Below are 27,691 nucleotides of genomic sequence, written 5' to 3' on the forward strand. Positions count from 1 at the left end.
GACAAAACAAATACAACTATAGCCGAACAAGATTGGGACATTATAGATAGTGCACTGTCACAAGTTTCCATTTGACATGAAGTGCAGACATAGCATTTCAGTTTTATAATTCCATAAATGATGGGGAAGAAAGGGAAAAAATGAGAAAGGAGAAGAAACTCAACAGCAAAGATATGGAGAACTTTCAAAGCAACAACGACAACAACATACCCAAGTGAAATCCCACAATGTGGGGTCTGGGGAGGGTAAAGTGTAGAAGATAGGGAGGCTGTTTCCGGAAGACCCTCGGCTCAAGAGAAAACACGACGAGAAAAGGTCAGATACGTACACGCAGTTCAAAGCAAAATGAAAATGAAACTAAAGAAAGCGAAAAAGTCATGATAGAGCAGTCTGAGAAAAGGAAGCAGTAGCTACCACAGATAAATAAAGATAGATAAATAAAGATAATCGAAGTACAAGAAACAACATATAGTAGCAAGAATCAAAGGACAATAGACTATAGATCAAAACTGCGACTACCTACTAGCCCTCTACCCTAATCTGAGTCCTCCATAACCTCCTATCTAAGGTCATGTCCTCGGTAAGCTGGAACTGCGCCATGTCCTGTCTAAGCACCTCTCTCCAATACTTCTTCGGCCTACCTCTACCTCTTCTGAAACCATCCATAGCTAACCTCTCACACCTCCGCACTGGGGCATCTGTGTCTCTCCTCCTCACATGCCCAAACCATCTCAGTCTCGCTTCCCGCATCTTGTCCTCCACTGATACCACTCCCACCTTATCTCGGATATCTCGGAGAACTTTCAAAGCATTAATGCATAATTTAAAACTAATGGAATCAATTAGAAAATATAACTAGAACTCCGCCTGTGTGAGCTCGCTCACATTGCCGGTCCCAAGCCCGGATAAAGGAGGAGGGTTGCCGAGGGTCAATCGGAAACAGCCTCCCTACCCAGGTAGGGGTAAGGCTGCGTACATCTTACCCTCCCCAGACCCCACTATTGTGGGATTACACTGGGTAGTGACCAAGACCAAGACCAAGACCAACTAGAAATCAGACGATAAATAACTGAGATAGTGTATGTTAGTGGGTTCCATATTTATTGCATTCACAAAACTCTACATCCATTCATGATCGACAATGACAGCATACACAGCACCTATCAACAACTGGTGAAAGATGGAAGTATAATGTTCACAACACTAATTCAACTAAAACTCATAGTCTTAAGTTCCAGGATCTAATATATGTTGAAACAGGGGGACAATTCATTCAGCACCTGTATCCTCTACAGATTTCTTATACTCTGGCTTCAATTCATACGTTCCTTGGTTTGTTCCTCTTTTATTGTACACACAAAGCTCATTCAGTATCTCTTTCAAAAATTGCTGCAAAACAAGTAAAATAATTAGATACAAAATCATGTGGTAAGGAGAAAGAAATGCAACCAAGCAGCACCAAAAGGAAATATAATCATTTTTTCCTGTTGTTGTCGTCCCTGATAAAGAGGGCAAAGTGGACATATTTGAGGAAACATGAAAACGAAATTATGTGATGTGACTTGGACGATAAGAGCTATTGCCGTGAATCTCACACTTCCCCCAAGACAAAACAATGAATATTAACCAAAAGACGAGTCAAAAAGTGTCTGAACACAAAAGAAGAAAATAACATGGGAAATTGATAACAGAATAGACATCCTGATCAGACAACTTACCGCAGGTTGATCCGTCTCTTGCACTAACTGCTTCAAAGTCCAATTTGGTTGTCTTTCAAAAAGCTTAAACATGATATCCTCCAGTTCGCCACGGTCCCTTCTAGTTCTCTTGACTTCCGGCCCCTTAACAGGGGCTGCTTTCTTCTTATCCTGCATGGGAACAATGGATTTGAAAAGGCTACTCATTTTTTCAATCACTTTCTCACAGACATTAGAAAAGATCATGGAAAATATCTCCATTGTTCCATCACAACTGACTACAGTGAGCCAAGCTGGTAAAGTACTCAGACAGAAAGTCACACATAATGAGACTTCAAGGAGGTCAAAAGCATAATAATGAGAGTGTATGTATCCCAATTGTATGCTCTATCATACTATGGATAAGGTCATGAAAAGCATGTCTGTATCAAGAAGGCATTTACTAAAGTTACAACTTAGTAAATTGCAGTATGTCAAATCATATACATTATATGACCAGAAAGAACCTATGAAAAGACACAACATTCCAAAATGAATCCGTAATTAGCTTTAAGTCTAAAGACAGATGTATATCTTCCGTGAATGCAAAGTATAAAGCAACCAGCATTTGAAAATTGGAATGACATCATGGAGAAACGTCAAAAGTTGTCATGTTGGAAGAGTAAGCATCTGTCACTTGGGGATAGGCGTGTACTAATCAACAGTGTCCCTACCCACCTACACTATGTCTTTGTTCCCTTTGCCAGCTTCAATAGCGAAGAAAATGGATAAACAAAGAAGAAATTTTCTGTGGCAAGGCAGTAGAGAAAGAAAAACTTTCGATCTGGTAAAGTGGGCAACAGTCACTACTGATACGAAGTCAGGGAACATGCCGTCAAGGATTTGAGGGCTCAAAGTATCAGTTTGCAACCCAAATCGCTTCGGAGATTTAACAAGGAGGAAGGGGCTTTACGGAAGAATATAATAGTAACTTTTTTTATTGTTTGGAATGTAATAGTAACTAAATATGGACTCTCAATCCTTGGATCACGGAAACAGCCACATTTCCCCAACACATGTGGTATCTGGAACACAAGAGTGCTAATTGAGACTCTTCTCAATCCAAGACCTCTATAGTAACAGAGATGGCAGGAAAATGAGGTTTTGGTTTGATATTTGGTCTGGCCAGTCAACTCTGAACGAGCAGTACCCAAATTTAAACAGTGTCGCACAAAATTCTGAACCATCAGTCTCAGATTACTGGAATGATCAAGGCTGGAACATAGTATTCAGGCGCAATATCAAGTATCAACGAGGAAATGGACAGCCTATAGCCTATGCTCACGACTTCTCAGTCTGCACAGGACCCTCTCGTTCTTCCCAGGAATGACTATAAGGTGGAAACAGGATTCTAATGGCAAGTTTTATGTTAAATCATGCTACCAATAGTTGAAGACCCAATGTTGTTGAAAAGTGACCTTGGAAATGTATCTGGAGGACTAGGCCCCCCTTACTTTCACGCCCCCAAAACTAGTTACCCTTTATACCCATTGTAGCTTTTGTAGGTAACTGTCTCTTTTTTCTTCTTTCCTTTTCTTTTTTGTTTTTTTCTCCTTTTTTGTTCATTTATTTTTTTCCCAAATCATACTATTTTTATTTTCTTTTTCACCATAATCATTCCATATTTAATTCTAGCTCCTTTCTTTTCGTTTTTTTTTTCTTTCTATTTTCTTTTTTTTATTTCTTTATTTCTCGTTCCTTTTTTAATTTCATTTTTTTTTTCTTTTTTATCTCCATAATCTAATTTCTTTCACCTTTTTTCCTATTTTTATTTATTCTTTCTTTTTAAAATTCTGTTGATTTTCAGTGACCTTTTTCTCCTTTTCTAATTTCATTTTTTTCAAATTATTTTTTTTCTTTATTTCCTTTTTTTTTCATAATCTAATTCTACACACTTTTGGCTTCTTTATTTTTATTTTTTTTCTTTTTTCTATCAATAAAAAGGATAACTGATATATTATGTTTTTTTTTAATATCTCAAAAAACAATTATTCTAGCATTTAGTATTTCAGACCAGTAGCAGTTGAAGTATACTGTTGCAGTATACTATGATACCAACATGGTATATATCATATATTGACAAGGTATCATATAAAACTGGCGGTTCATTCCTTTAAGAAAAACACTTAGTCCTCTATGATACCAACCTGGTATATATCATATATTGACAGAATATCATAGAGGACTGATTCATCCCTTCAAGAAAAACACAACTCAATCCTCTATGATACCCACAAGGTATATATCATATACTGACAGGGTATCATAGAATATTGATTCATTCCTTCAAATAATACTACTTAGTCCTCTATGATACTCACATGGTATATCATATACTAACAAGGTACCATGCAGGAATGACAGTTCACTCCTTCAAGAACAATCCTCTATGATACCAACCTGATATATATCATATACTGATAGGGTATAATAGATGACAGATTCATTCCAACCCTACTCAGTCCTCTATGATGCCCACATGGTATATATATCATATACTGACCGGGTATTATAGAGGAATGGTCGTTTCTTCAAGAAAAACACTCCTCAATCCTCTATGATACGCAAATGGTATATACCATATATAAGTATATTGACAAGGTATCATAGAGGACTGGTTCATTCCTTTAAGAAAAAACACAAGTCAATCCTCTATGATACCCACATGGTATATATCATACACTGACAGGGTATCATGGATGACTGACCCACATGATATATCATATACTCGCAAGATATCATAGAGGACTGATTCATTCATTCAAAAAAAAAAAAAAAACTCAGTCATCTATGATACCCACACGATATATACCATATACTGGCAGAGTATCATAAAGACTGATTGATTGCTTAAAAATAAAAAACACTTCTCAGTCCTCTATGATACTCGCATGGTATATATCATATATTGACAAAGTATCAAGAGGACTTGTTCATTCCTTCACAAAAGAGATCAATCCTCTATGATACCAACCTGATATATATCATATACTGAAAGGGTATCATAGAGGACTGGTTTATTCCTTCAAGAAAAAACACTCTTCAGTCCTCTATGATACTCACATTTCTTCAAAAAAGAGCTTAGTCCTTTATGCTACCAACCTGATAGATATCATATAGTAATAGTATATCATAGAGAACAAACCCATCTTCAAAAAAAAAAAACGCTCATCAATCCTCATATACTCAATAGTATATATCATACACTAACATGCTATTATAAAAATATATTAACTATTAATTTGGATTTTTATAAATAAGTTAGTGACTTTAGTATTTTTCTTAATTACTTCTTGTTGTAACAACGACGACAACATTCCCAGTGAAATCCCACAAAGTGGTGAATCACTTCTTGTTGTAATCTAATTATTTAATTTTACTATAATTTTATTAGTCTAAAAATAATTAGCTAATATTTTTATCTTTATATTATATTTTTATCACTAAAAAGAAAAATACTAAATAAAAAAGGACAAAAAAAATAATAAAAAGAAGTAAAACTAACCAAATAAAGAAAAAAAATTAAAGAAAAGGAGGACAAAAGAAAGTAGAAAACATTTATGACTACCACTATACATTTACAGCCAACACCAAAAGGAAAAAAAAAATTAAAAGAAGTTAAACTAACAAAAAGAGAAAAAAAGAAACTAAAGAAAAGAAGGTAAAAACAAAATAAGGAAACAAGTACAGTTGCTACACTTTACAGCTAATTAAGGTTATAGCTAAGGACAAAAACGGCTGACACAGTGGAAAGAGAAAAGGAACATTTGAGATGGGTATTTCGGGTAAATTCTTTGACTTTGTAGGTATTTCGGGTAAATAGTTTGCTTTAAATGGGTAACTGGCAAAGTTGCTGCCATGTGACCAGGAGGTCACGGGTTCGAGCCGTGGAAACAGCCACTTGCAGAAATGCAAGGTAAGGCTGCGTACAATAGACCCTTGTGGTCCGGCCCTCCCCGGACCCCGCGCATAGCGGGAGCTTAGTGCACCGGGCTGCCCTTTAGTTTGCTTGAAATGGGTAGTTTGTGTTGTTTTCCCAAAGTTAATTGCTTTACCTGGTTGGTGGCCAAAGAAGCGTTTCGAACACATGAAAACCTTCAAAAACGGGGAATAAATATATGCAGTAGATGCTGCCTGTGTTAAAAGGAGAATGAAGATGTCAATCACTTATTTGTCCATTGTTCGTTCATCCCATATATCTAGAGCTTCTTTCTTAACATTCTAGGAGTCACTTTGGACAATGCCGAGGACAACATAGAAGCTTCTACAGTGCTACAACTTTACCAGTTTCCAAAAAAAAAAAAAAAAAAAGAGAACTTCTACAGTGCTTGCATCTAGAAGGAATAGGAAAGACAAAGAGATGGGATACCATCTCTGTAGTGATTTGGTGGATTGTCTAGAGGAGAGGAATGCGAGAATTTTTTTAAAGCAAAAATGGAATATGTACTTAGCATTAAGTACATATGTACATCTTCCTTGTTTTTTTTGTGCAACATGGGTATTGCTAATAATATAGATACCATGGTTGACTTTTAAGTGTTTTACACAATCTGCAATTGTACTTCCATCTCGTAAATACTTTACACCTACTTGATGCTAATTATTAATGAATTACACTTACCAATCAAAAAGAAAAAAGCTGTGTATAAAAGGAAAGGCAAGATTTCTACATGTTTAAAAGGAATAGATGATGGTCCGTATACCTTAGAACTGGACGCAATCATGCCGAGCATCCCAGGCATGGGCCTCATATTGACTCCACGATCATTATCAATGACCTGACTTTGCAGTAAATTTAATCAAAACACAGAAAGACAGTGTGAATTTATCAGAAAAGCGATCAAATAATAGGAGATTTGCCTGTATTTGTCTGTTCTTGATCATTGACTTATTTGTCCTTTCACGACACATTTTCCTGTACTCCTCCATGTTACGAGTGTGAGGTGTCATATCAAACTTATGTTCAACCTTTCCTTCCATGGTAACTCTTCCTTCAGAAAGAACAACAATTCGGAGAAGAGAGGGTGAGACAATGAATTAGGTAAAGCAAACTAAATCATGAGTTTACTGGTACGCTTTTTCAGTTGTAAAAGCTTCAAACAAAAACCAGCCAATTCCTCAATATTACGATACTGATAATGTAAGGAAAGAAAAAATGTAGACTGTTAATAAAGTTTATTGTGCAAAATACAATTGCATAGTTTTCAAATTATTCCAAAGTTATATATTCACGACATTGCAGAACGAAATGAATCTATAATTTAAAACACAAAATTGATAAACATGGAATTTCATTATCTAGTCAAATAATGAAGGGGAAGTGAACAAAGAGGCAAAGGAAAGAAAAAAGAACAAGAAAAGCAGAGCCAATGAAAAGGAATAAAAAACGTGGAGGCTACAGTGAGAAGTAGCCAATAGATTTTCAAGGAAATTAAGCTTCTTATATCCTTTTAAAGATACTCGGTTATTCAGATAAACATTCATGAGTAGGAAAACAATCTAAGCGATCAACCCAAAACCTTAGACCAAGAGTAAGAGTGACCCAAGCCCTTTATATGCCCCTTTGGATGCACCTGCATATCTTACGTGGGACTTTGAAATAACTCAACGCACTTTAATGCAGACCTAAAAGTGTGAGAATTATTAAAGGTTGATTGTGATATGACATGAAAGAATCTAAGCTTCCAATGTAAAATATCTTAAAGCAACGGGTGGAGTAGCCCAATAATTTTAGAGATCCCTCTGGATGCCTTTTTATACATGATGTGGGTTTTTTGGATAACCCAACAAACAATAGAATCCTGATATCAGTACCAAACCAATTGCTAGCAAATAGATAACTAAAATCTCCAATTGAACCTGATAGGGCAAAGGGAGGAGCCTAGTCAGAAGCAGAAATATGCAGTTTCGAGACCAAGATAATTCAAAGAACTTGTACTGGTCCTTCAGTTCACTAGGGCACATAAACTTATTAACCTTTGAAAACAAAAAGGAAACAATCACCAGATTTAACTCCCTAAAAAACAATGCACAATTGCACATCACCTAGGTAAGAACAACAGAAATCTTCATCAAACCTTCTCATGACTTTGTAAAATGTAAGTAATAGCGCCAAGATACTTACCTTGATCTGTCTCTGAGAGCACACACATTGGAACAAAGTCTTGGAACATATTCAAGGAGTAACTTTTCGGCATATTCCCGACGTTGTTTCCACCCATCTCCATAGTGAACTGTATATCATAAATATGTCAGAAGGATAAAGAATGATTGCTAACATCTCTCTTTTTAAGATAAAACTGTGATGAAGATGCATATAAGCAATGGGTGCACATGCACCCACCGCATGGAACTCAGACTACATACTTGTAAAAGAGGTGAAAGGTTTCAGTGTCAGACTAAATATATGTACACAGAAAATTTTAAGCAACTATTTATAGAAATATGTGTCTACATTAAGAGTGTTGGACTGCCTCATGCTAGTACTCTACATATGCATATAGAAAACCTTTTATAAAGAATTAAAAAAATGTGTTGTGTATATATTAGGAGGTACGTTCACTGACTTTAAGGGTGTGCCTGGAAAATGTCTTCCAATCTTCTCATGTTTGGTTAAACGTTTTATCTAGGAAAACAAGTTCCTAAAAATGAGGAAAAGAACTTCTCTAATGAAAGTAAGGGAAACAAGTTCCATAACTAACATTCCAAGTTCAGTGTCTCCTCCTTACCCACCCACCCAACGCCCCCAACCGCCCGCCACCCCCGAACCCCCACTCCCCACCCCATAGTGTTTTGCTAGAGTACATATAAATGCTCTTGGGATAATATTTGTTTTGCTTACTTACCAAATACTAGAAAATAAGGACCCATTTGGACATGATTTGAAATCATGATGATTTGAAGTTGAAGTTTTGTTTGGACATGCAATTTGGATTTCTTAAGTCGTATTTTTTCTTATAGACATAAAAACCCCACAAGTTGTGAAACCATCAAAACTTTCTCAATTCTTATACAATCTTACCAAATGAGCAAGTCATAATTCATAACAAAATTAATACGCAACTAGAGGGCCTTTCTAAAAAATACAACATCAATTGATCAAACTTAAGTTCAATAAAATGGAAAATTGAACATGAGTTATAATGTAACTACTCTTTAATATAATCCTTCCACATGGTTGGTAAGAGTAAATTTGTTATAAATATACTACCAACTTGTAGATCTTTTCATATTTGATATAAATGGTTGGTAAACATATTGCTAAATATATCTACCAACTTATGGATCTATTTTTACAAAATATAAACTTATGGATCAACTTTTACATTTAAAAAAATTTGAAATCCCAAATCATGTCTTTTTGGATGATTTGGGATTTCATCTCATGGGATGAAATCGCATGTCCAAACACCTAGTAAGTAAGAAAGCCACTTGTTTTCCAAGAAAACATTATTGTTCATACCAAACACACCCGAAACCCTGAATTCACAACCGAGATGCAGGATCATATTCCACAAGAATTGGCACTATAACATATAAAGTTTATTGCATAATATAACCTATATAGGTTAAACCTTCCTAACAACAATGAAGAAACAAACATAACAGAAAGCACAAATACGAATAAAGCTCCAACTATTATCTCTTGATAGTTATAATAGACAAGAAAAAGAAGAGAAAACTCGATTTCCTATCAATGCATACATCTCAAATAAACTCCTCGAATATATCATCGACTTTCAGATAGCCTAATTCTCCTAATTTTTTGGGAAATTTTCAAAAATATACAGCCCAGCATAAACTATTACGCCACGTAGCTCAATATACAATATTACACGACACTATACCCGGGGGAAAAGCAACAACTACACACCCAGTGTAATCCCACTAAGTGGGGTCTGGGGAGGGTAGAGTATACGCAGACCTTACCCCTACCTTGGAAGGTATAGAGGTTGTTTCCGATAGACCCTCAGCTCAAAGAAAAACAAACCAAAGCAGTCGGGAAAAAGAAATGACAAAAGTAATGGCAAAATACGGTATAAAGCATGACAAAGCAGTCTGAAAAAAGGGACAATACCATAACTACCACAAAATCATACGATAATCGAATTACAAGAAACACAGAAAACAGTAATTAAGAGCAAGAAACTACAAGAATAATACTACAACTACAAGTATGAAAGGAGAAGCATGACAACGCTCAACTACCTACTAGCCTTCTACCCTAATCCATGTCCTCCATAACCTCCTATCTAAGGTTATACACAAATATGGGCTAAACCGGGTAACAAACTCAAAATATGGGCTACGTGGTGTAAATATTTTCTCCCAGTAGACATAGAGCATAATTTTCCCTAATTTTTATACTACATACCTACCGTTTTGTTTTAGAAAAATTATGAAATTAATGTCTGAATTCTAACAGAAAATACTAATATCACATAAAACTATGAGACAGGATCAATTATGGAAGCTGAATTTGTTTTCCTTTCTGAGGTTGGAAGGTTCTAGAAGAGATAAAAGGGAGCTTAGCTCCAACTATTAGCTCTAATAGTTATAATAGTTAAAGAAAAGAAGAGAAAACTCAATTCCAGATCAATGCATACATATCAGATAAACTCCTCGAAAATATCATCAACTTTCAGATGATTTTTATACATACCTACCGTTTTGTTTCAGAAAAATTAAGCAATTAATGTCCAAATTCTAAAAAAAAAAAAAAACTAATAATGATGCAATATAAATTTAGGAGCTATAATAAGGGTGAGCTAATGCTTGGGGTGGTTGTACCGGGTGCAATTGGTGCAGTACATAGCTGTCGGAAACTTGATCTTTGGAAGGAATACACAAGTTCCATTAGTTATATTCGGACCCTTAAGTTTAGTTATTTAAATTATGCATTTACCCCAATTCTTATTGTAATAAGTTTCTTTTAGACCCATTTGTATACGATAAAAACCGGATGCGAGGCAAACCGGTGGAGCGAGGGGACCGACTGATCTGCCTTCTTCGTCATTGGAACGACCAAGCCCGGTGACCCGAGCATTCGTGGCCGTTGGTCCGTATAGCCGTTGGTCCGTACGGCTGTTGGTCCGTAGAGCCGTTGGTCCGTACGGCTGTTGGTCCGAGTAGCCGTTGGTCCGTACGGCTGTTGGTCCGAATAGCCGTTGGTCCGTGTGGTCGTTACACGCGAACCACGTGTCAGTAGCATCCTGTCATGGTCAACTACCCACCATGCGTGTGTCAGACGGCGCCGTCAGTCTAATCCCACCGAATCCGTGCAGAGCTGTCCTTATTATTATTGTTTTATTAATTCATATTGGATGAAACCCATGGAAGTCACACTATAAATAGGGCATATCCCCTTCCTTTGTAAGGGTTGGCTTCTTTATTTTCCAAGAACACTTGCAATAGAAAAATATATATGCAATCTCTCTCTTAATATCTGATCCGGCCAAGGCCGTTTGTTTCCATTTACGTTGTGTTTCTTCTATTAAGTATTCAACATGGCTTCTAAACGTTCATGTCCGTAGCAAATTAAGCAAATCACCGCTACTAGCCGTTTTATTACCAAATACTCACACGCTTATTTTCCGCTATCAAATACACATCAAGATCCAAGCACATATCCTATACCCGCGTACAAATTCAATTGGTTTCCCAATTTCAGGGTAAACAGTTTGGCGCCCACCGTGGGGCTAGGATAATAGTGGTCTTTGATCTTGATCTCTATCTTACCCATCAAAATCAGAAACATCTACTGTCCGTCTCTGAAAAAACGGACCAAATGGCTAACAGTGGGCAATCTGGTCACGTCAACAACAACGAGATCGTGGCCGAAAATGAAGGCAGCGGGCCACGAGGATCGCCAAACCCCACTGACCCTTTAAATACTAACAATTCAATTACTTTGTCCGGGACACAAGTCCGGAAAGAACCGGATACCCCGAATGATAATATTGACTTGCGTTTAATTTTTGAAATGTTGCAGGAACAGAGAGCGGCGATTGCCGAACAGGGAATCGCAATAGCCCAGCTGCAAAACGGAAGAGGTAAAACGACCCCGGAAAAGGCGAAGAGTGTTGCTGAACCCAGAAGAGATGAGGCACGGATGGTTGAAAGCAATGGCTCCGGAGCTGGTCCATCCACCGAGGTTCTGAGAATGCTCGAAACGTTGGCGAAGCGGGTGGACTCGACCGAAAAAAGGGTGGAGACATACAACTCTCGGGTGGATCAAATCCCGGGGGCTCCGCCTATTTTGAAAGGGCCGGATTCAAAGAGGTACATCCAAAGGCCTTTTCCTCCGAGTGCAGCTCCGAAATTGATCCCGAAGAGGTTCAAAATGCCGGATATCCAAAAATATGCCGGCACAACGGACCCTCACGAACACGTGACCTCATACGCCTGTGCTATAAAAGGCAATGATATGGAAGATGATGAAATCGAATCCGTGTTGCTGAAAAAGTTCGGGGAAACTCTGTCAAAAGGAGCATTGACTTGGTACGATCATCTGCCCGAGCATTCAATCACTTCTTTCGAAATGCTCGTCGATGCCTTCATAAAAGCACACGCCGGAGCTAAAAAGGTGCAGGCTCGAAAGGCGGATATTTTCCGTATAGCCCAAAGAGACAAGGAGCTATTGCGTGAATTTGTCAACCGGTTCCAAAGGAAACGAATGGAGCTCCCCCCGATTCCGGAGGAATGGGCCGCACAAGCTTTCACAAAGGGGCTCAATGTTCGGAGCTCGACGGCTTCGTTCAAATTAAAGGAAAGCTTGCTAGAATACGAGGCTGTGACCTGGGCGGATATCCATAACCGATACGAGTCAAAAATTCGAATAGAGGATGACCAACTCGATCTTCCCCCGGGGCCCGTAAAAATGAACAAAAGCTCGGAGAGATCACGAAAGAATTACGAACCGGAGGCCGGACCATCGAGGGAAAGGTATCGGCCATACTCTCGAAAACCAAGCTTCAGGTCGGAAAAATCAAGGGATGGCCCAAGTCATTTCTCCGGGCGGGGGTGATAAACGGGCCGAGTCCCCGGTTCAGGTTTACCACCGAGGAGTCAAACGAGGAGGCCACGGCTGTGAAACTCGATCTCACGGATGAACTACGCGAAAACGCGTTGGTTCGTATTGCAACCCAGAAGCAGAGAATGGAAAGGTACTACAATCGGAGAATCAATTTTTGACATTTCTAAGTTGGGGACTTGGTGCTTCGGAAAGATACCTTGAGCACCAAGAATCCCAACGGAGGAAAACTGGGTCCGAACTGGGAAAGACCGTACAAGATAACCGAGGTAACGGGCAAAAGATCGTGTCAGCTGGAATCCGTGGACGGGCAGCGATTGTGCAACAACCGGAACGTGGCTCATTTGAAGGGATATAACTACTAAGGTATGGACACCTTATGTTTAACCTTTTTCTTCTTGCAGGAAGTCAAGTACCGGATAAAGTTAGGATCTAGGTCTGAAAACGCGTGTTGCACTCTTTTCCTTAGTACGGTTTTGTCCCAAAATGGGTTTTTCGACAAGGTTTTTAATGAGGCAACAAGTACAACGTGTTACTTAACAAAATAAGGACAAACGGCCGGGAACTCGGGGTCACGGCCTACGAGTGGGGGCTTGATAGCGCTCGCCTGATCTTGCAGCTCGGATAAGCACTAGGGGACTTATACCCACATCGAGGTTTACCCCGATTAATGGAAAACGGGGGAGCTCAACAAATCAAGACCGAACCTTCTGCATTAGGTTTCGGTGTAAGGACCAAACGATCAAAATGAATCGTGTCCCCCCAATATTTGCTACGGCAAAACCAAAACCGGACCTTCTGCATTCGGTGTCGATGAAAGGACCAAACGATCATAATGAATCGTGTCCCATTTAGCATTTGCTACGGCAAAACTAAGGCCCGGTCACCGGCCATAGCCTTCGATGTAAGGACCAAACGATCATAATGAATCGTGTCCCATTTAGCATTTGCTACGGCAAAACTAAGGCCTGGTCACCGGCCATAGCCTTCGATGTAAGGACCAAACGATAGTAACGAATCGTGTCCCGTTGTATATTTGCTACAGCAAAGGCGGAAGGAATTAAAATTCTCATATGTACAAACATTTTGCAAACGCAAAGTTATCAAAAGCTGGTAGAACAAAATCTTGGGTGTCTTTCTGTTAAAAGGACTTTTCCCCGATGGTAACCGCTGTATTCCGGCACTGCCCCACTCACATACTCTATATCGAGAATTGTGCCCGAAATTCGATAAAGGCGACAAGGTCACAATGACCCAAGCCAAAGCTCGGCAAATTCCCCCAAAACGGGGATTGCTACATCAAAAACTTTGCCAAGGTTGAAAAAATACCGACCCTAAAGAAAATGCCTATCTTAATTCGGAGACATCTGAACTTATGAAGCATCGGATAAGTCCCACGGGCACGGTGAATTAACGACTATGAGTCGACCTGTCCTAAAACGGACCAACGATCATGACAAAAATAATGGCAAACATTCAAAACGAAGAAATAAGAAGGTAACGACGAGCTGACAGGGCCACCGGTTTCAGAAGTTATCCACTCCCCGTTACTCCGATAGATCGGAGATCCGGGAAGTGTGGGGCTATCTGTATACGGTAAAAACCGGATGCGAGGCAAACCGGTGGAGCGAGGGGACCGGATGATCTGCCTTCTTCGTCATTGGAACGACCAAGCCCGGTGACCCGAGCATTCGTGACCGTTGGTCCGTACAGCTGTTGGTCCGTATAGCCGTTGGTCCGTACGGCTGTTGGTCCGAGTAGCCGTTGGTCCGTGTGGCCGTTACACGCGAACCACGTGCCAGTAGCGTCCTGTCATGGTCAACTACCCACCATGCGTGTGTCAGACGGCGCCGTCAATCTAATCCCACCGAATCCGTGCAGAGCTGTCCTTATTATTATTATTTTATTAATTCATATTGGATGAAACCCATGGAAGTCACACTATAAATAGGGCATATCCCTTTCCTTTGTAAGGGTTGGCTTCTTTATTTTCCAAGAACACTTGCAATAGAAAAATATATATGCAATCTCTCTCTTAATATCTGTTCCGGCCAAGGCCGTTTGTTTCCATTTACGTTGTGTTTCTTCCATTAAGTATTCAACATGGCTTCTAAACGTTCATGTCCGTAGCAAATTAAGCAAATCAGCGCTACTAGCCGTTTTATTACCAAATACTCACACGCTTATTTTCCGCTATCAAATACACATCAAGATCCAAGCACATATCCTATACCCGCGTACAAATTCAATTGGTTTCCCAATTTCGGGGTAAACACCATTAGCTAGCTAGGGTTCCTTAGCATACATTCTGTTGGTGTACGCATTTTAGAGTTTATCAATGAAAATCATCTTTTAGCTCTATCTAGAATAGCTTACCTTAGGTTACTTTTAGTTGTAGATTTTAGCTCAAAATCCATTCTGCACCAAACAACACATAAAACTACGAGACAGGATCGATTATAGAAGAGATAAAAGAGAAAGAGAGAGACAGGGTGTGCGGATAGTTACTTGTAGAGCAGAAGAGTCATCGGAACGAAGAGGATCAACTGACACTATTACTTTACCCACTTGTGGTGAATCCGATGAGGATGAAGATTGAGATTGCCATGATTTTGAGACAATTAAAGGGCACTTCATCAACCACACTGATCTGTCCCATTTTGCTGTATCCACTGTTATACTACTATTGCTATTGTTGTTGCTGTTTCCATTATCTTCATCCATCTGTTTCTATGGGTTTTGATTTCTGCTTCTCCGGTTTCGAGGGCGCCTATGTCTGAATTCGGGAAAGAGGGAGGAAGACTCAAGTGGACCGATATTGAAACCCGATCCGGGTCGGACTCCAGTCCACGTTGCGACTTGAGTTTTTCATTTTTTCTTTTTTTTCTTCACTGATTCTCCTTGAATTGACCGCTGCTAAAATTAACGTTCAATCCCTCCTAATTTAAGTGTATTAATTTGACTTAACACAAAGTTTAAGAAATAAAAAAAGATTTTTAAAATTTGTGGTACAGAATTAAAGATGTGTATTGTACTAAAATGTCATTTGAATCTTGTATTTTAAGGATGTCTAAATTGTCAACTTACTAAATATAGAAATAGAAACTCTTTTTGAAACATACTAAAAAGTAAGCCACTTAAATTGAAATGAAAGGAGTATACAACTAGATAATTTATCCGCGCTTTCCGTGATCATTATACATTTATTGAGTATGCTTTGCTTGAATAACATCTTCAACAATATTTTTATCATTAAATTATTCAGTTGCTTTCCGAGTCAAATTATAACTCTTATCTAATACTAAATTGTTATAAAATAAAGACTATAAAGTGAATAGAGACAAGTATATAGAGAGACTAATATATTATTGGACTTTAAATTGATGTACAAATGAACTGAATTGATTTCCTAGTTATAGAGGAAAATAAGCTGCTGCGAGGCTTTTCAGAAGCTTCTGGCAAGCTACCTACATGATTGCAAGCCTGAGGAAGCTGTTGCAAGGCTTTGCTGGCAAGGTGCCTGCTTGAGCTACTTGCAAGCTATCTGTTTGAGCTACTTGCAACTTGTCTGCTTAATTGTAAGCTTATCTAGTTGATTGTGTATTTAAATGGACATTCACAATATGGTGTATTTATAACACTCCTCCTTGGATGTTCATTAATAAATTTGTGTCTCGTTAAAACCGTTTTGAAACTTTTTCAGTATAGGCAGATTGATAGATAAAAAACTCATCTGCTAAATGTTCAATTTGCAGACCAAGACAAAGTTTTGTCTTTCCAAGATCTTTCATCTCAAATTATTTCTTTAAGAATTCAATCGCCTTTTGGAGTTCCAAAAATATTTATGTCATCAACATAAACACCAAGTATAACAAATTCAGATGTTGTTTTCTTAATATTAATACATTGACAAATGGCATCATTTATATAACCTTCATTTATCAAGTACTCACTGAGGCGATTATGGCGCAGATGCCCTGATTGCTTCAAACCGTATAATGATCTTTGTAATCTGATTGTAAATCCTTCTGGGATTTTCATAAACATTTCATTATCAAGTGAGCCATAAAGATAAGTTGTAATTACACCCATAAGATGTATTTCAAGCTTTTCATGCACAACTAAACTGATGAGATATCGAAATGTTATTGTCACACTCTAATCTAGGTGAGGCGTGATTGGCACCCGGCACCTTACTAGGGCCGGGCGAACCAAACTGTAACTCGTATCCTCTATGTCTTGGAAGATGAATGAGGCCTAGGAGGCCAACCTATAAAACATAATATCACACAAGTCTACAAGCCTTTACAGAAGTGTAACTGTAACATGGTCGGGACAGGGCCCCGACCTACCCATACTGCATATACACAAAACTCTGACCCTAGTAACTCCGAATGATGTGGAACTTACCACGCTAGCTGGGACTCGGCAAATCCTACTGGTGCAATGCAAAGGGATGTCAGCATGAAATAATGTATAGAGTATGTAAGGCATGAATAAAAGCAACAACATTCAAATAAGAGCGATAAGGGAGAAACACTCTGAACACTATGAAGAGTGTATATCATGCATGCTCATAGAATACATATACATATAGATACATATATCAGTTAATCAAGCCGCTCTTTGGGGCTAACCATCATCATAACGTACCCAACTGATTAGTGGTGTGTATATCATATTTTATATATGGTGCACTCTAGTGCCGTACCCACCGATTATAGCTCGAGGTGTGTCATTATATCATATACATATACATATATAGCGCACATTAGTGTTGTACCCACCGATTATAGCTCGGGGTTTGTCATTATATCATATACATATATAGTGCACATTAGTGTCGTACCCACCGATTATAGCTCGAGGTGTGTCATCATATCATATACATATATAGTGCACATTAGTGTCGTACCCACCGATTATAGCTCGTGGTGTGTCATTATATCATATACATATACATATATAGCACACATTAGTGTCGTACCCCCCGATTATAGCTCGGGGCGTGTCATTATATCATATACATATGAAAGACCACAAAGGAACATCATGAGCCGTTCGGAGTGACGTAAGGTCATTAGACTTCCGACTACATTATGGAGCTAACACATGAATATACTTTTCAATATTAGTCAATAAGACAAGATATACACGAATCAATAAACCTTTTCAGTAGAAGGAAGGACATGGTCATTTCTAGCTTTCATGAGTAGAGTTAGCTTTTGGAAAAGGAAGCAAATAGAGGAAGTTAGCTTCCTTACCTAAAAATGAAAAATGCAATTTGTTGTGCATATGGCTGGTTGTATACGTTGCTGCTGTTGTTATTTTCAAAGGAAATATCTTCTTTCATATGAGAATGCAAAGGAACTCCTCTTAAATGTAATATGGGCCCCACTATGTTAATTACCTCTATAATATGCAAAATTATCCTAAAGGCAGCCAACTATACGTGTAACATTACTACTTAATATAAGGGACAATCTTTGGGATTTGTTGTCCCCACATAATTATCCCACGGTCTTTGTCCAATGGTCTTTGTCCTTACAGTTTGTTGTAACTTTTCCATACATATTTTGGTTTTTACATTTTTGCTCTCATTCACTTTAACATGGGCTTTTATAATTGGCCGGTGTCACACAAAATATATGTGACTCCTTCGTGACTCATTTAACACTACAAGTTTAAAAGTCCTTTCTTCCTTTTTAAACTCCGTACCCAGTTAAATGGTTCACATAAATTGATATTTAGGTTGTTGTGTATAATAAAGGAGATGTCATATTTTATTTAGTTAAGCACCTAAAAGACGCTTGAGAACACGAGCAAAGTTTTTCAAAAATTTGAATCGAAAGTGTCTGATAGAGACACTTTATAAGATGTTCATGTACTCAATTGGAACAAACTGTAATTCGAATGTTAAAATAAAATTTACTGATAAATTTAAGGAACTATTGATATATTGAGTCGTGAGTGATGTTTACAGTCATTTTGTGCAAGTGATCTTGCCAATTTTGCTAATGAAGACATGTACACCATTCTTTTAATACTCCTTTCGTCTCAGTGTATATATAACACTATTTGACTATGCATAAAATCTAAAAAGAAAGCAAGACTTTTAAAATTCGCGATCTAAAATACTGTTATGACTACAAATCATTTTATGACGAGCAAAAGGAAAATGCTAAAATAAATTATTTTTATATATTAAAGTTAAATTTGGACCCGGACTTAGCACGGAACTAGCGCGACTAGTATATAGGTATAAAAGTCACCTTCTCTATTTCTTTAGGTGGTCCCACGTCGAAAGATGTCTCCAAAGACCTTATGCATTTTTAAAAAATACTTATTTCCTTAATCCTCCACTAAACCTCAACATAAAGCTAATCACATAATTATCTCCTAGATCTCAATATGCTTGCATGAATTAAATTATTTTAACACACTTTATGTGCTGATAAACACGATCATGTGATACAGCACTAGTCCGTAGCTTCTCTTTGGAACACATAAGTCCTAAATTATTTTGGGACCTTATCTTTTTATACACAGATCTCTTTATTTGCATACTTGAATATGACCAAAATATTCTCTGGTACGAGCAGTTCGAATCATAGCCCAAATTTGTTTAACCTTTAACCTTCACGACACTTACTTATCACTTGTTAAGCATTATATAAATACTTATAACCTCAAAATAGTCTTGTCCTTCGAGCTTATATCTTTTAACTTACGACAAATCCAACATACAAAAGTACGGGATGTAACAGTTATGACATCCATAATGTTGGGATCGAAATAACATGGCGTCATGCGGAAGCTAACAATTGCAAACCTTGAACGACGATAAATAAGACAACAAAAAGAACTATACTAAAAGAAGCATACTATTATTATATGATTTGGCCAACTGGCCTACATATGAAAAAACTAATATAAAAATATAACTATTTAGAGAATAATCTTCCCCTAAACAAACTCTCTAAACACCTACATTGTGGATGCGATTGTGTTCTAGTGGTGGGAAGGATGGCTTCAATTTATAAATGTACAAAACTTTTCCTCCAAGACAAGGAATAACCAAATATGGAAGAGAATTATATTTTCTTTTCAGGAAAAGTAAAAACAATTATGTTAATACTTTGACTTTCCTTCGAGAGAAAAGTAAAACTCAAATTTGATAAGAAAATCAGGGCAAATCTCCCCTTTTGGCCTGGATTTTCTTGACAAAATAATTTTCATCTCCTTCTTCACATAATCTTCATCACTGCTGTTTGTCATGGTTAAAAATATTATGGGTTAAAAATGATTTAAAATATTTTGGTTTTATTTTCAAAGATGCAGCACTAGGAATGTTGAAAATATGGTTGAAACTTCGTCTCCACATGTAGCACTTCAAACTCTTTTTTTTTTCTTTGAGACAAAACTCCTCATTATCGCCAAATGGTTGCTTTTGATTTAAACCTGTCATCAATCTTGTTAAACTTGGTTGAACCATCAGTTGAACCATTGGCTCTGATATCACTTGTTGGGATTGAAATAACATAGCGTGATACGGAAGCTAATAATTGCAAACTTTGAACGACGATAAATAAGACAGCAAAAAGAACTATACTAAAAGAAGCATAATATTATTATATGATTTGGCCAACTGGCCTACATATGAAAAAACTAATATAAAAGCATAACTATTGAGAGAATAATATCTCCCTAAACAAAACTCTCTAAACGCCTACATGTGGATGCTACTGTGTTCTAGTTGTGGGAAGGATGTCTTCAATTTATAGATGTACAAAACTTTTCCTCCAAGACAAGGAATAACCAAATATGGAAGAGAATTATATTTTCCTTTCAGGAAAAATAAAAACAATTATGGTAATACTTTAACTTTCTTTCGAGAGAAAAGTAAAACTCAATCTGATAAGAAAATCAGGACAAAACCCCTAACACATAACAGGTGAATATGTTTCTTCATAGTCGAAACCGGTTCTTCGGAGAATCCTTGTGCAACAAGATGTGCCTTGTATCTCACATTCATTTCTTTTTCGCACAAAGACCCATTTGTGGCCAATTGATTAGGTTTTTGGACTATCGGTCCAAAAACCTCCGGTTTAACAAGTGAGTTTAATTCAGATTGAACCGTCTCTTGCCATTTCGGCCCATCACATCTTCGTCGAGATACTTCGATTGATTAAGGTTCATGATCCTTACTGTCTTTCATAATGTTCAGTGCAACGTTATATGCAAAAACATTATCCACCATAATTTTGGATCGATTCAAATTAATCCTGTCACCAGTAGAACTTAATGATAACTCTTTACTCACTTGAGTCTTTAGTTCACTAATATCTTCAGGAATATCAGGATGAATCAGATCTTGAATCTCATCATAAGATCCTTTCATAGTGCCATTTTTATCATTTTTCGTGCTTCTTTTTCTAAGATTTTTATCCTTGGAACCTAATGCTCTTCCACGCTTCAGGCGCGCATGGGATTCACAAAATATGGCACTAGCAGATTGTCCTTTTGGGACATCAATTCAGATAGACGCATTCTCTGCATGAATATGCAACTTAGTTATCCTTTTCAAATCAGTAAATGCATCCGACATCTAATTTGCTATTTTCTGCAAATGAATGATCTTCTGGACCTCCATTTCACAAATAGGGGAATGAGGATCAAAATGAGAGAGCGATCAAACTTTCCACGCAATTTATCTTTTGATTTTCCTTTTTTCTCCCCCTAATTGTGGGAAATTCGTTTCATAAAACTGACAATCTGTAAATCGAGCAGTGAATAAATCTCAGTCAAATGTTCAAGGTAGCGAATAATAGAGGGTGATTCAAACCTAATATATATTCCTAACCTTCTTTGGGGGCCTATCTTAGTGCGTTGTGGTGGTGCAACCAACACATATACAGCACAACCAAAGATCCAGAGATGAGCAATATTTGGTTCATGGTCAAATACTAATTGTGACGTAGAGTATTTATTATAATGAGCTAGTCTGAGACGAATAAACGATGTTGCATGTAAGATAGCATGGCCCCAGACGGTAGTGAGTGTCACGACCCAACTAGGGGCCGCGACGAGTACCCGATACTTGTACCGAGCACCCCCTATCTCGTATCGTATTCTTAGTACTAAGTGGGCCGTATGAACATCACCGTATTATTTATTTTTTTCGTTGCTTACTATTAACATCAGCAGCATAATTATAAACATAGGCTAACAAACTTTGCTAACTCATTATACAGCGACGAGGACCATCAGAAGTGCATAACATCTAACTGTACATATCTGTCTACGAGCCTCTAAACATAGTACACACATATACATAGGAATGGCCGAGTACTGCCGTGCCCGAATATATACACAAAAATAGTACCAAGGAACTGAGGCTCCGGGACAACTGGAGCGCTGCCAATTTCTGCTGATAGAGCTCCTAGGAACCAGATCCGCCTACCTGCTGACCTGCGCGGCATGAAACGCAGCGTCCACAAGAAGGGACGTCAGTACGAATAGTGTACCGAGTATGTAAGGCATGGAAGGTAATACAAACAGAACATAGAGTATGATTATCAATATCATAGGGTCATAGGACATATAATGAGACGAGAAAGTAACCTGTACATCGGAATACCTTTTTCAGGCCGGATACCATGCATACTTGTCCGTCTTTTGAAAGCATTTCTTTTTCATGTTCATAGAAAGTAGAGCTTATTTCACATCGTATCATGTCATAGCATATCATAGTATATCATGTAATATCATAGCACCGAACAATGTCGGCTCGCCCACATTGCGCCGAAATACATCGGCTCGCCCATATATCCCGCGTCCGGGCATCCCGCGTCCGGGATGATAAGTCAGCTGACCAGGTGGCAGTGAAACATGTTTCCCTTCCCATTTCCCCATGTACATATACATATCCCATATATATATATATCATATAAGCATGCAGGAGAGCCCAAGGAAAATCATGTGTCCATCGGAGTGATGTAAGGTCGGTGACCTCCGATTACATTATGGAACAATCGTGGTCGCTTTGTCTCACCTTGAGGGAACGAGTATTTTAAGGCGAGACTACCAACGAAGAATAGCGCTAGAAGAAAACATAGTATGAAACCAGGGGCATCATAAACATCAATTCATGTTTTGAAATCTTTAGAAAATAGTGTCATGACCCAGGAATAGAATTAAAGATCAAGAACTAGTTGGACACTTTCATACTCATACTGAATCCTTAGCTTAAGACTCTTAGTTATGGAATCATTCTTGTCATACTTATCATAGACGTATTCTCTTCCTTAGCATCATCGTTATCATGGTCATCATAGACATATTTCCATTAGAATGGTACAGTACTTATCGTTTGATAATCGAAACAAGGATCAAAAGTTTCCTTTGGATTTTGCTTCAAAATAAGTCGAACGGAACAATAAGGAAAATCCGGGAACAATGGGCCCACCTCGAGTCAAATGAGGCGGCGTACCAAGTTTACGTGCATTACATTTCATGACGTCACTTGTGAGGGTTTTAGGGTAGTCGGGTCCTATTTATGCAAGTTCTAGATGTTTAGGAAGTTTTTCCAACATTTCACACAATTTCTAGTTCAATCCTACTGAATGAAAAAGGGGAAACTTTAGGTGCGGATTCCGGGGAATAGAGTTGTCCCCGAGGTTCATATCCAACCTAGTATGGCTAAGACATGCCAAGAAAGAAAGAGTAAAACCTTACATACCTCTTTCCGCTCCTTATGCTATTCCAAATTCAAGTTGCAAATCCGCCACAATCTACAAATTGGTCATATTTACCAAACTTTGGTTAGAGTACTTAGAATTGGAATCTTAAGATAATACTTGGCTACCGAAATTTCGGCAGCACTTCTCCTGTAAATACACCATTCCCAAAATTCAACTTAACCAATTTTTAATTAACAACAATCCGGGAATTCAACCCGGCCAAACCATCAACATAATGACAACAACCATACTAACAATTTCAATAACCAACCCAAGATACATTCTAACACTTCAATTCACATACTACTTCCTTCAAGACTTTCCAACTCCAATAAAAACAATAACAACCTTATAATATATATTCCAACAACACCATACTAATATCATTGTTTTCCATACATGTAAGAACATAATACTCAATTTACATAACTTCAACCACAAGTCTCCAACTTCTACCATTTCACTAAGATTATTAAGCCTTTATTAGCGATATGGAATCCACACAACAACAACCATTATACTAAATAAAATTAACTCATTTTCCTCCACATCACACTACAACTACACGACCAACATCAAGCATACACAACTACAATCCCTCCAAAATCATTCAACTTCCATTATTAACATAACATTCACAACAATAACAACCAAACACTAAATAAAATAATTAGCACATGATTTCTACCCACACATATACACATACACGACCACCACCCCCACTTCCATATTTCTCATGAATTTCACTCATTTTTGCATACAACAACATGCAAAAATATCCATATCATGTAAAGAGAATGAATTCTTACCTCCTTCTTTGATTCTCCAACTTGCTTTAATTTCCAACTTATGAATATATGCTTTTCTTGCTCCAATGAATACTCCACCTTGCTAAGGGCCCTTCAAGGGATTGTTTGGCTAGAAGAGGATAATTTTTGGATGAGAATTTCCCAAGGTTCTTGCTTGTGGAAGCTTGGCCGAATGGCCCTTGGAGTTTATCTCCTTCTTTTCTTTTCCTTCAATTTCTTGAAAATTCTAGAGAGTTATGTGGACAAGTAGAAGACTTGATCTTCTATTTAAGCACATGGATTTTAATTCAACATGGGCCTAGCCCATGCCCATGGCCGGTTGGGCCTCTTTATTTTAAAAAAAAATTCAAGCCCAAATCCATTTTTCATGACAAGTTGCAATTCACAAAACTATTCTCCGAAATTTCGATTTTACCCCTAGACTCTTTTAATAATTCCGCTTCTAAATTCTTCATAAGCAACTCATATGCCAACCAAAACAAAAATAAAGCCTTGTTTGTTGTCTTCCCGCGATTGTCTTGAATTTTCCGATTGCACAAAAATGCGGGATATAACAGTGAGCAACCGTGTTTTCATAAATAGTGGTATTGCTATCAATTGCAGGCGCTTAATAAATGACTCAGCAAGGCCATTTTGAGTATGAACATGAGCCACTGGATGTTCAACTTTTATCCCAACTGATAAACTATAATCATCAAAATCTCGGGATGTAAATTCTCCAGCATTATCGAGGCGTATAGCCTTAATGGGATAATATGGGAACTCTTTCCTTAAGCGTATTATTTGTGCCAATAATTTCGCAAACGCCAGGTTGCGAGACGATAGGAGACACACATGAGACCATCTTGAAGATGCGTCTATTAGGATCATAAAATATATGAATGACCCACAAGGTGGGTGAATAGGTCCACATATATACCCATGTATACACTCTAGAAAAAGAGGGGATTTAATGCCAACTTTCACTAGTGATGGTCTTGCTATCAATTTTCCTTGACAACAATCATCGCATGAAAATTACCACTTTCAAGAATCTTCGGATTCTTAAGTGGATGCCCATTTGAATTTCCAATAATTCGTCTGGTCATTATTGATCCAGGATGACCCATTCGGTCATGTCAAAGCACAAAAATACTTGAATCAGTAAACTTCTAATTTACGATAGAGTGTGCTTCAATGTACTAATTTCAGCCTAATATAGGCGAGAAGATAATTTGGTAATTTCTCCAACGGAGACGTTCTTGGTAACACTACGATATTTAACGTTCATTTCATTTAATATCTCAACATGATACCCATTCCATCGGATATCTTTGAAACTCAACAAGTTTCTTGGGGATTTAAAAGAGAACAATGCATCATCTATAACAAGTTTCGTCCCTTTAGACGGAAATATAGTAGCTCTACCAGAGCCTTCAATTAATTTTGAATTGCCTGAAATTGTAGTAACATTTGCCTTTTTCCTAAACAAGTAAGGAAAATATTTCTCATCTTTGAATTTGCCACCAATTACACAAATATTCACGATTGATCATTGATCCAAACAAAGTTTGAGGACTTTCATATTTTCTTCAAAATGAAAAATATAAACAAAGTGAACATCGTAGTAAATACCATTGCTAAAACATGATTTATACTTTATTTACAAAATTCATAATTGTACAAACTAAATTACCAAAATAAAACATGACTTATCTTATGTATGAACATGATTATACTAGATAATACAAACAACATGAATTAAAACATTTAAGTTTCTACTGATTCTTCACCGATCACAGGATCTAGTGCCAAGAAATTAGCTACATCTAAATGTGTGAAGTCATTATTTTCTTCAGAATTGAGATTTGCTTCAGCATTCTTTTCTGTCTTCTTTGGGGAGGCTTGATAAAGCCTAACCAGGTCCTTTGATGCACGATAAGAACGTGCCCAGTGTCCTTTTCCTCCACATCTGTGACATTTATCTCCTGGGTTTCTCCGTTGCACCGGTTCATGCCTTTTATCCTTCTTTGTCCACTACTGGTGGTGAAGGATATTATTTGGTGCAAGGAAATCATCATGAATAGAGCTCTTCCCTCAACCACGATCATGACCACTACCAGGCCACGATGAGGATTGAGGCCACGACTTTTTCCATAGTTAGCTTGGTGGAAATTAGTCTCATTCACTTCAGGGAATGGACTAAAACCAGTAGGTCAGCTTTCATGATTTTTCATTATTAACCCATTATTTTGTTCGGCCACAAGAAGATGTGAAATTAGTTCCGAATATTTTCGGAACCCTATCTCTCGATATTGCTGCAGGAGCATGTTCGAGGCATGAAAAGTGATCAAGGTTTTCTCCAGCATATCATTATCAGTGATATTTTTCACCACATAATCTCAACTGTGATATAATTCTAAACATTGAAGAATTATACTCACAGATAGATTTAAAATTCTGTAGCCTTAATTGATCCAATCAAAACGTGCTTGTGGAAGAATGACCATCTTCAAGTGTTCTTACCTATCTTTCAAGTTATTTCACAGAGTAAGAGGATCTTTAACAGTGAGATATTCCAGTTTCAAGCCCTCATCAAGGTGACGGCGGAGGAATATCATTGCCTTGGCACGATCTTGTTTCGATGCCTGATTTTATCTTTGATGGTTTCTGCCAGACACATCGCATCAATATGAATTTCAGCGTCAAGCACCCAAGAAAAGTAGCCTTTTCCCGATATATCTAAGATGACAAATTCACGTTTAGAAAGATTTGCCATTAATTAAGAAAAAAAAAGTCTATACCTTCGAGGCTTTCAAAGTATTTGCTCCAGATGGCTGAGTTTCGTGCTGATAACGTGTTATAAAATAAAGACTATAAAGTAATACACCAGAGACAAGTATATATAGAGAGACTAATATATTATTTGACTTTGAACTAATGTAAAAATGAACTGAATTAACTTTTAATTTATAGAGGAAAAGAAGCTGCTGTGAGGCTTTTCAAGAAGCTGCTGTGAGGCTTTGAAGCCGCTGGCAAGCTGCTTGCTTGATTGCAAGCTTGAGGAAGCTACTGTAAGGCTTTTCAGGAAGCTGCTGGCAAGCTACCTGCTTGAGCTACTTGCAAGCTATCTGCTTGAGCTACTTGCAAGCTGTCTGTTTAATTGTAAACTTATCCAGTTGACTGTGTATTTAAATGGACATCCACAATACGGTGTATTTATAACATAAATATCCTTTATAAATTGCCGTCTTGCATAATTATGTGCTAAATAAATGAAAGTTATTAGTAGTGAAAATGTATTTGTTAAAGAGTACTAAGGCTTCTTTGGGGACAACAATCTAGAGAGAACAACACAAAAGGTATATATTAAGTCTCATTAAACATCAGAAG

General features: G+C 37.6%; 1 protein-coding gene across 2 annotated transcripts; it reads right to left on the reverse strand.

Moving 5' to 3' along the window:
* Positions 1-1,082: 1,082 nt before the first annotated feature.
* LOC132617042 (transcription initiation factor IIF subunit beta) lies at positions 1,083-15,676 on the reverse strand. Of its 2 annotated transcripts, XM_060331909.1 has the most exons (6): positions 15,277-15,659; positions 7,861-7,969; positions 6,597-6,727; positions 6,440-6,514; positions 1,719-1,868; positions 1,083-1,389 (listed from the first exon to the last, which is right to left on the reverse strand). In XM_060331909.1, exons 1-6 carry the CDS (start codon positions 15,490-15,492, stop codon positions 1,270-1,272), a joined length of 801 nt encoding a protein of 266 aa, XP_060187892.1. In that variant the 5' UTR covers positions 15,493-15,659; the 3' UTR covers positions 1,083-1,269. The 2 variants fall into 2 exon arrangements, with proteins under 2 accessions (XP_060187892.1, XP_060187891.1); XM_060331908.1 differs by lacking the exons at positions 1,083-1,389; positions 1,719-1,868 and adding an exon at positions 5,415-5,870 and having other exon boundaries at positions 15,277-15,676.
* Between the last annotated feature and the right edge of the window lie 12,015 nt (positions 15,677-27,691).

Source organism: Lycium barbarum, chromosome 11, assembly GCF_019175385.1.
Source record: "Lycium barbarum isolate Lr01 chromosome 11, ASM1917538v2, whole genome shotgun sequence".
Lineage (NCBI taxonomy): Eukaryota > Viridiplantae > Streptophyta > Magnoliopsida > Solanales > Solanaceae > Lycium > Lycium barbarum.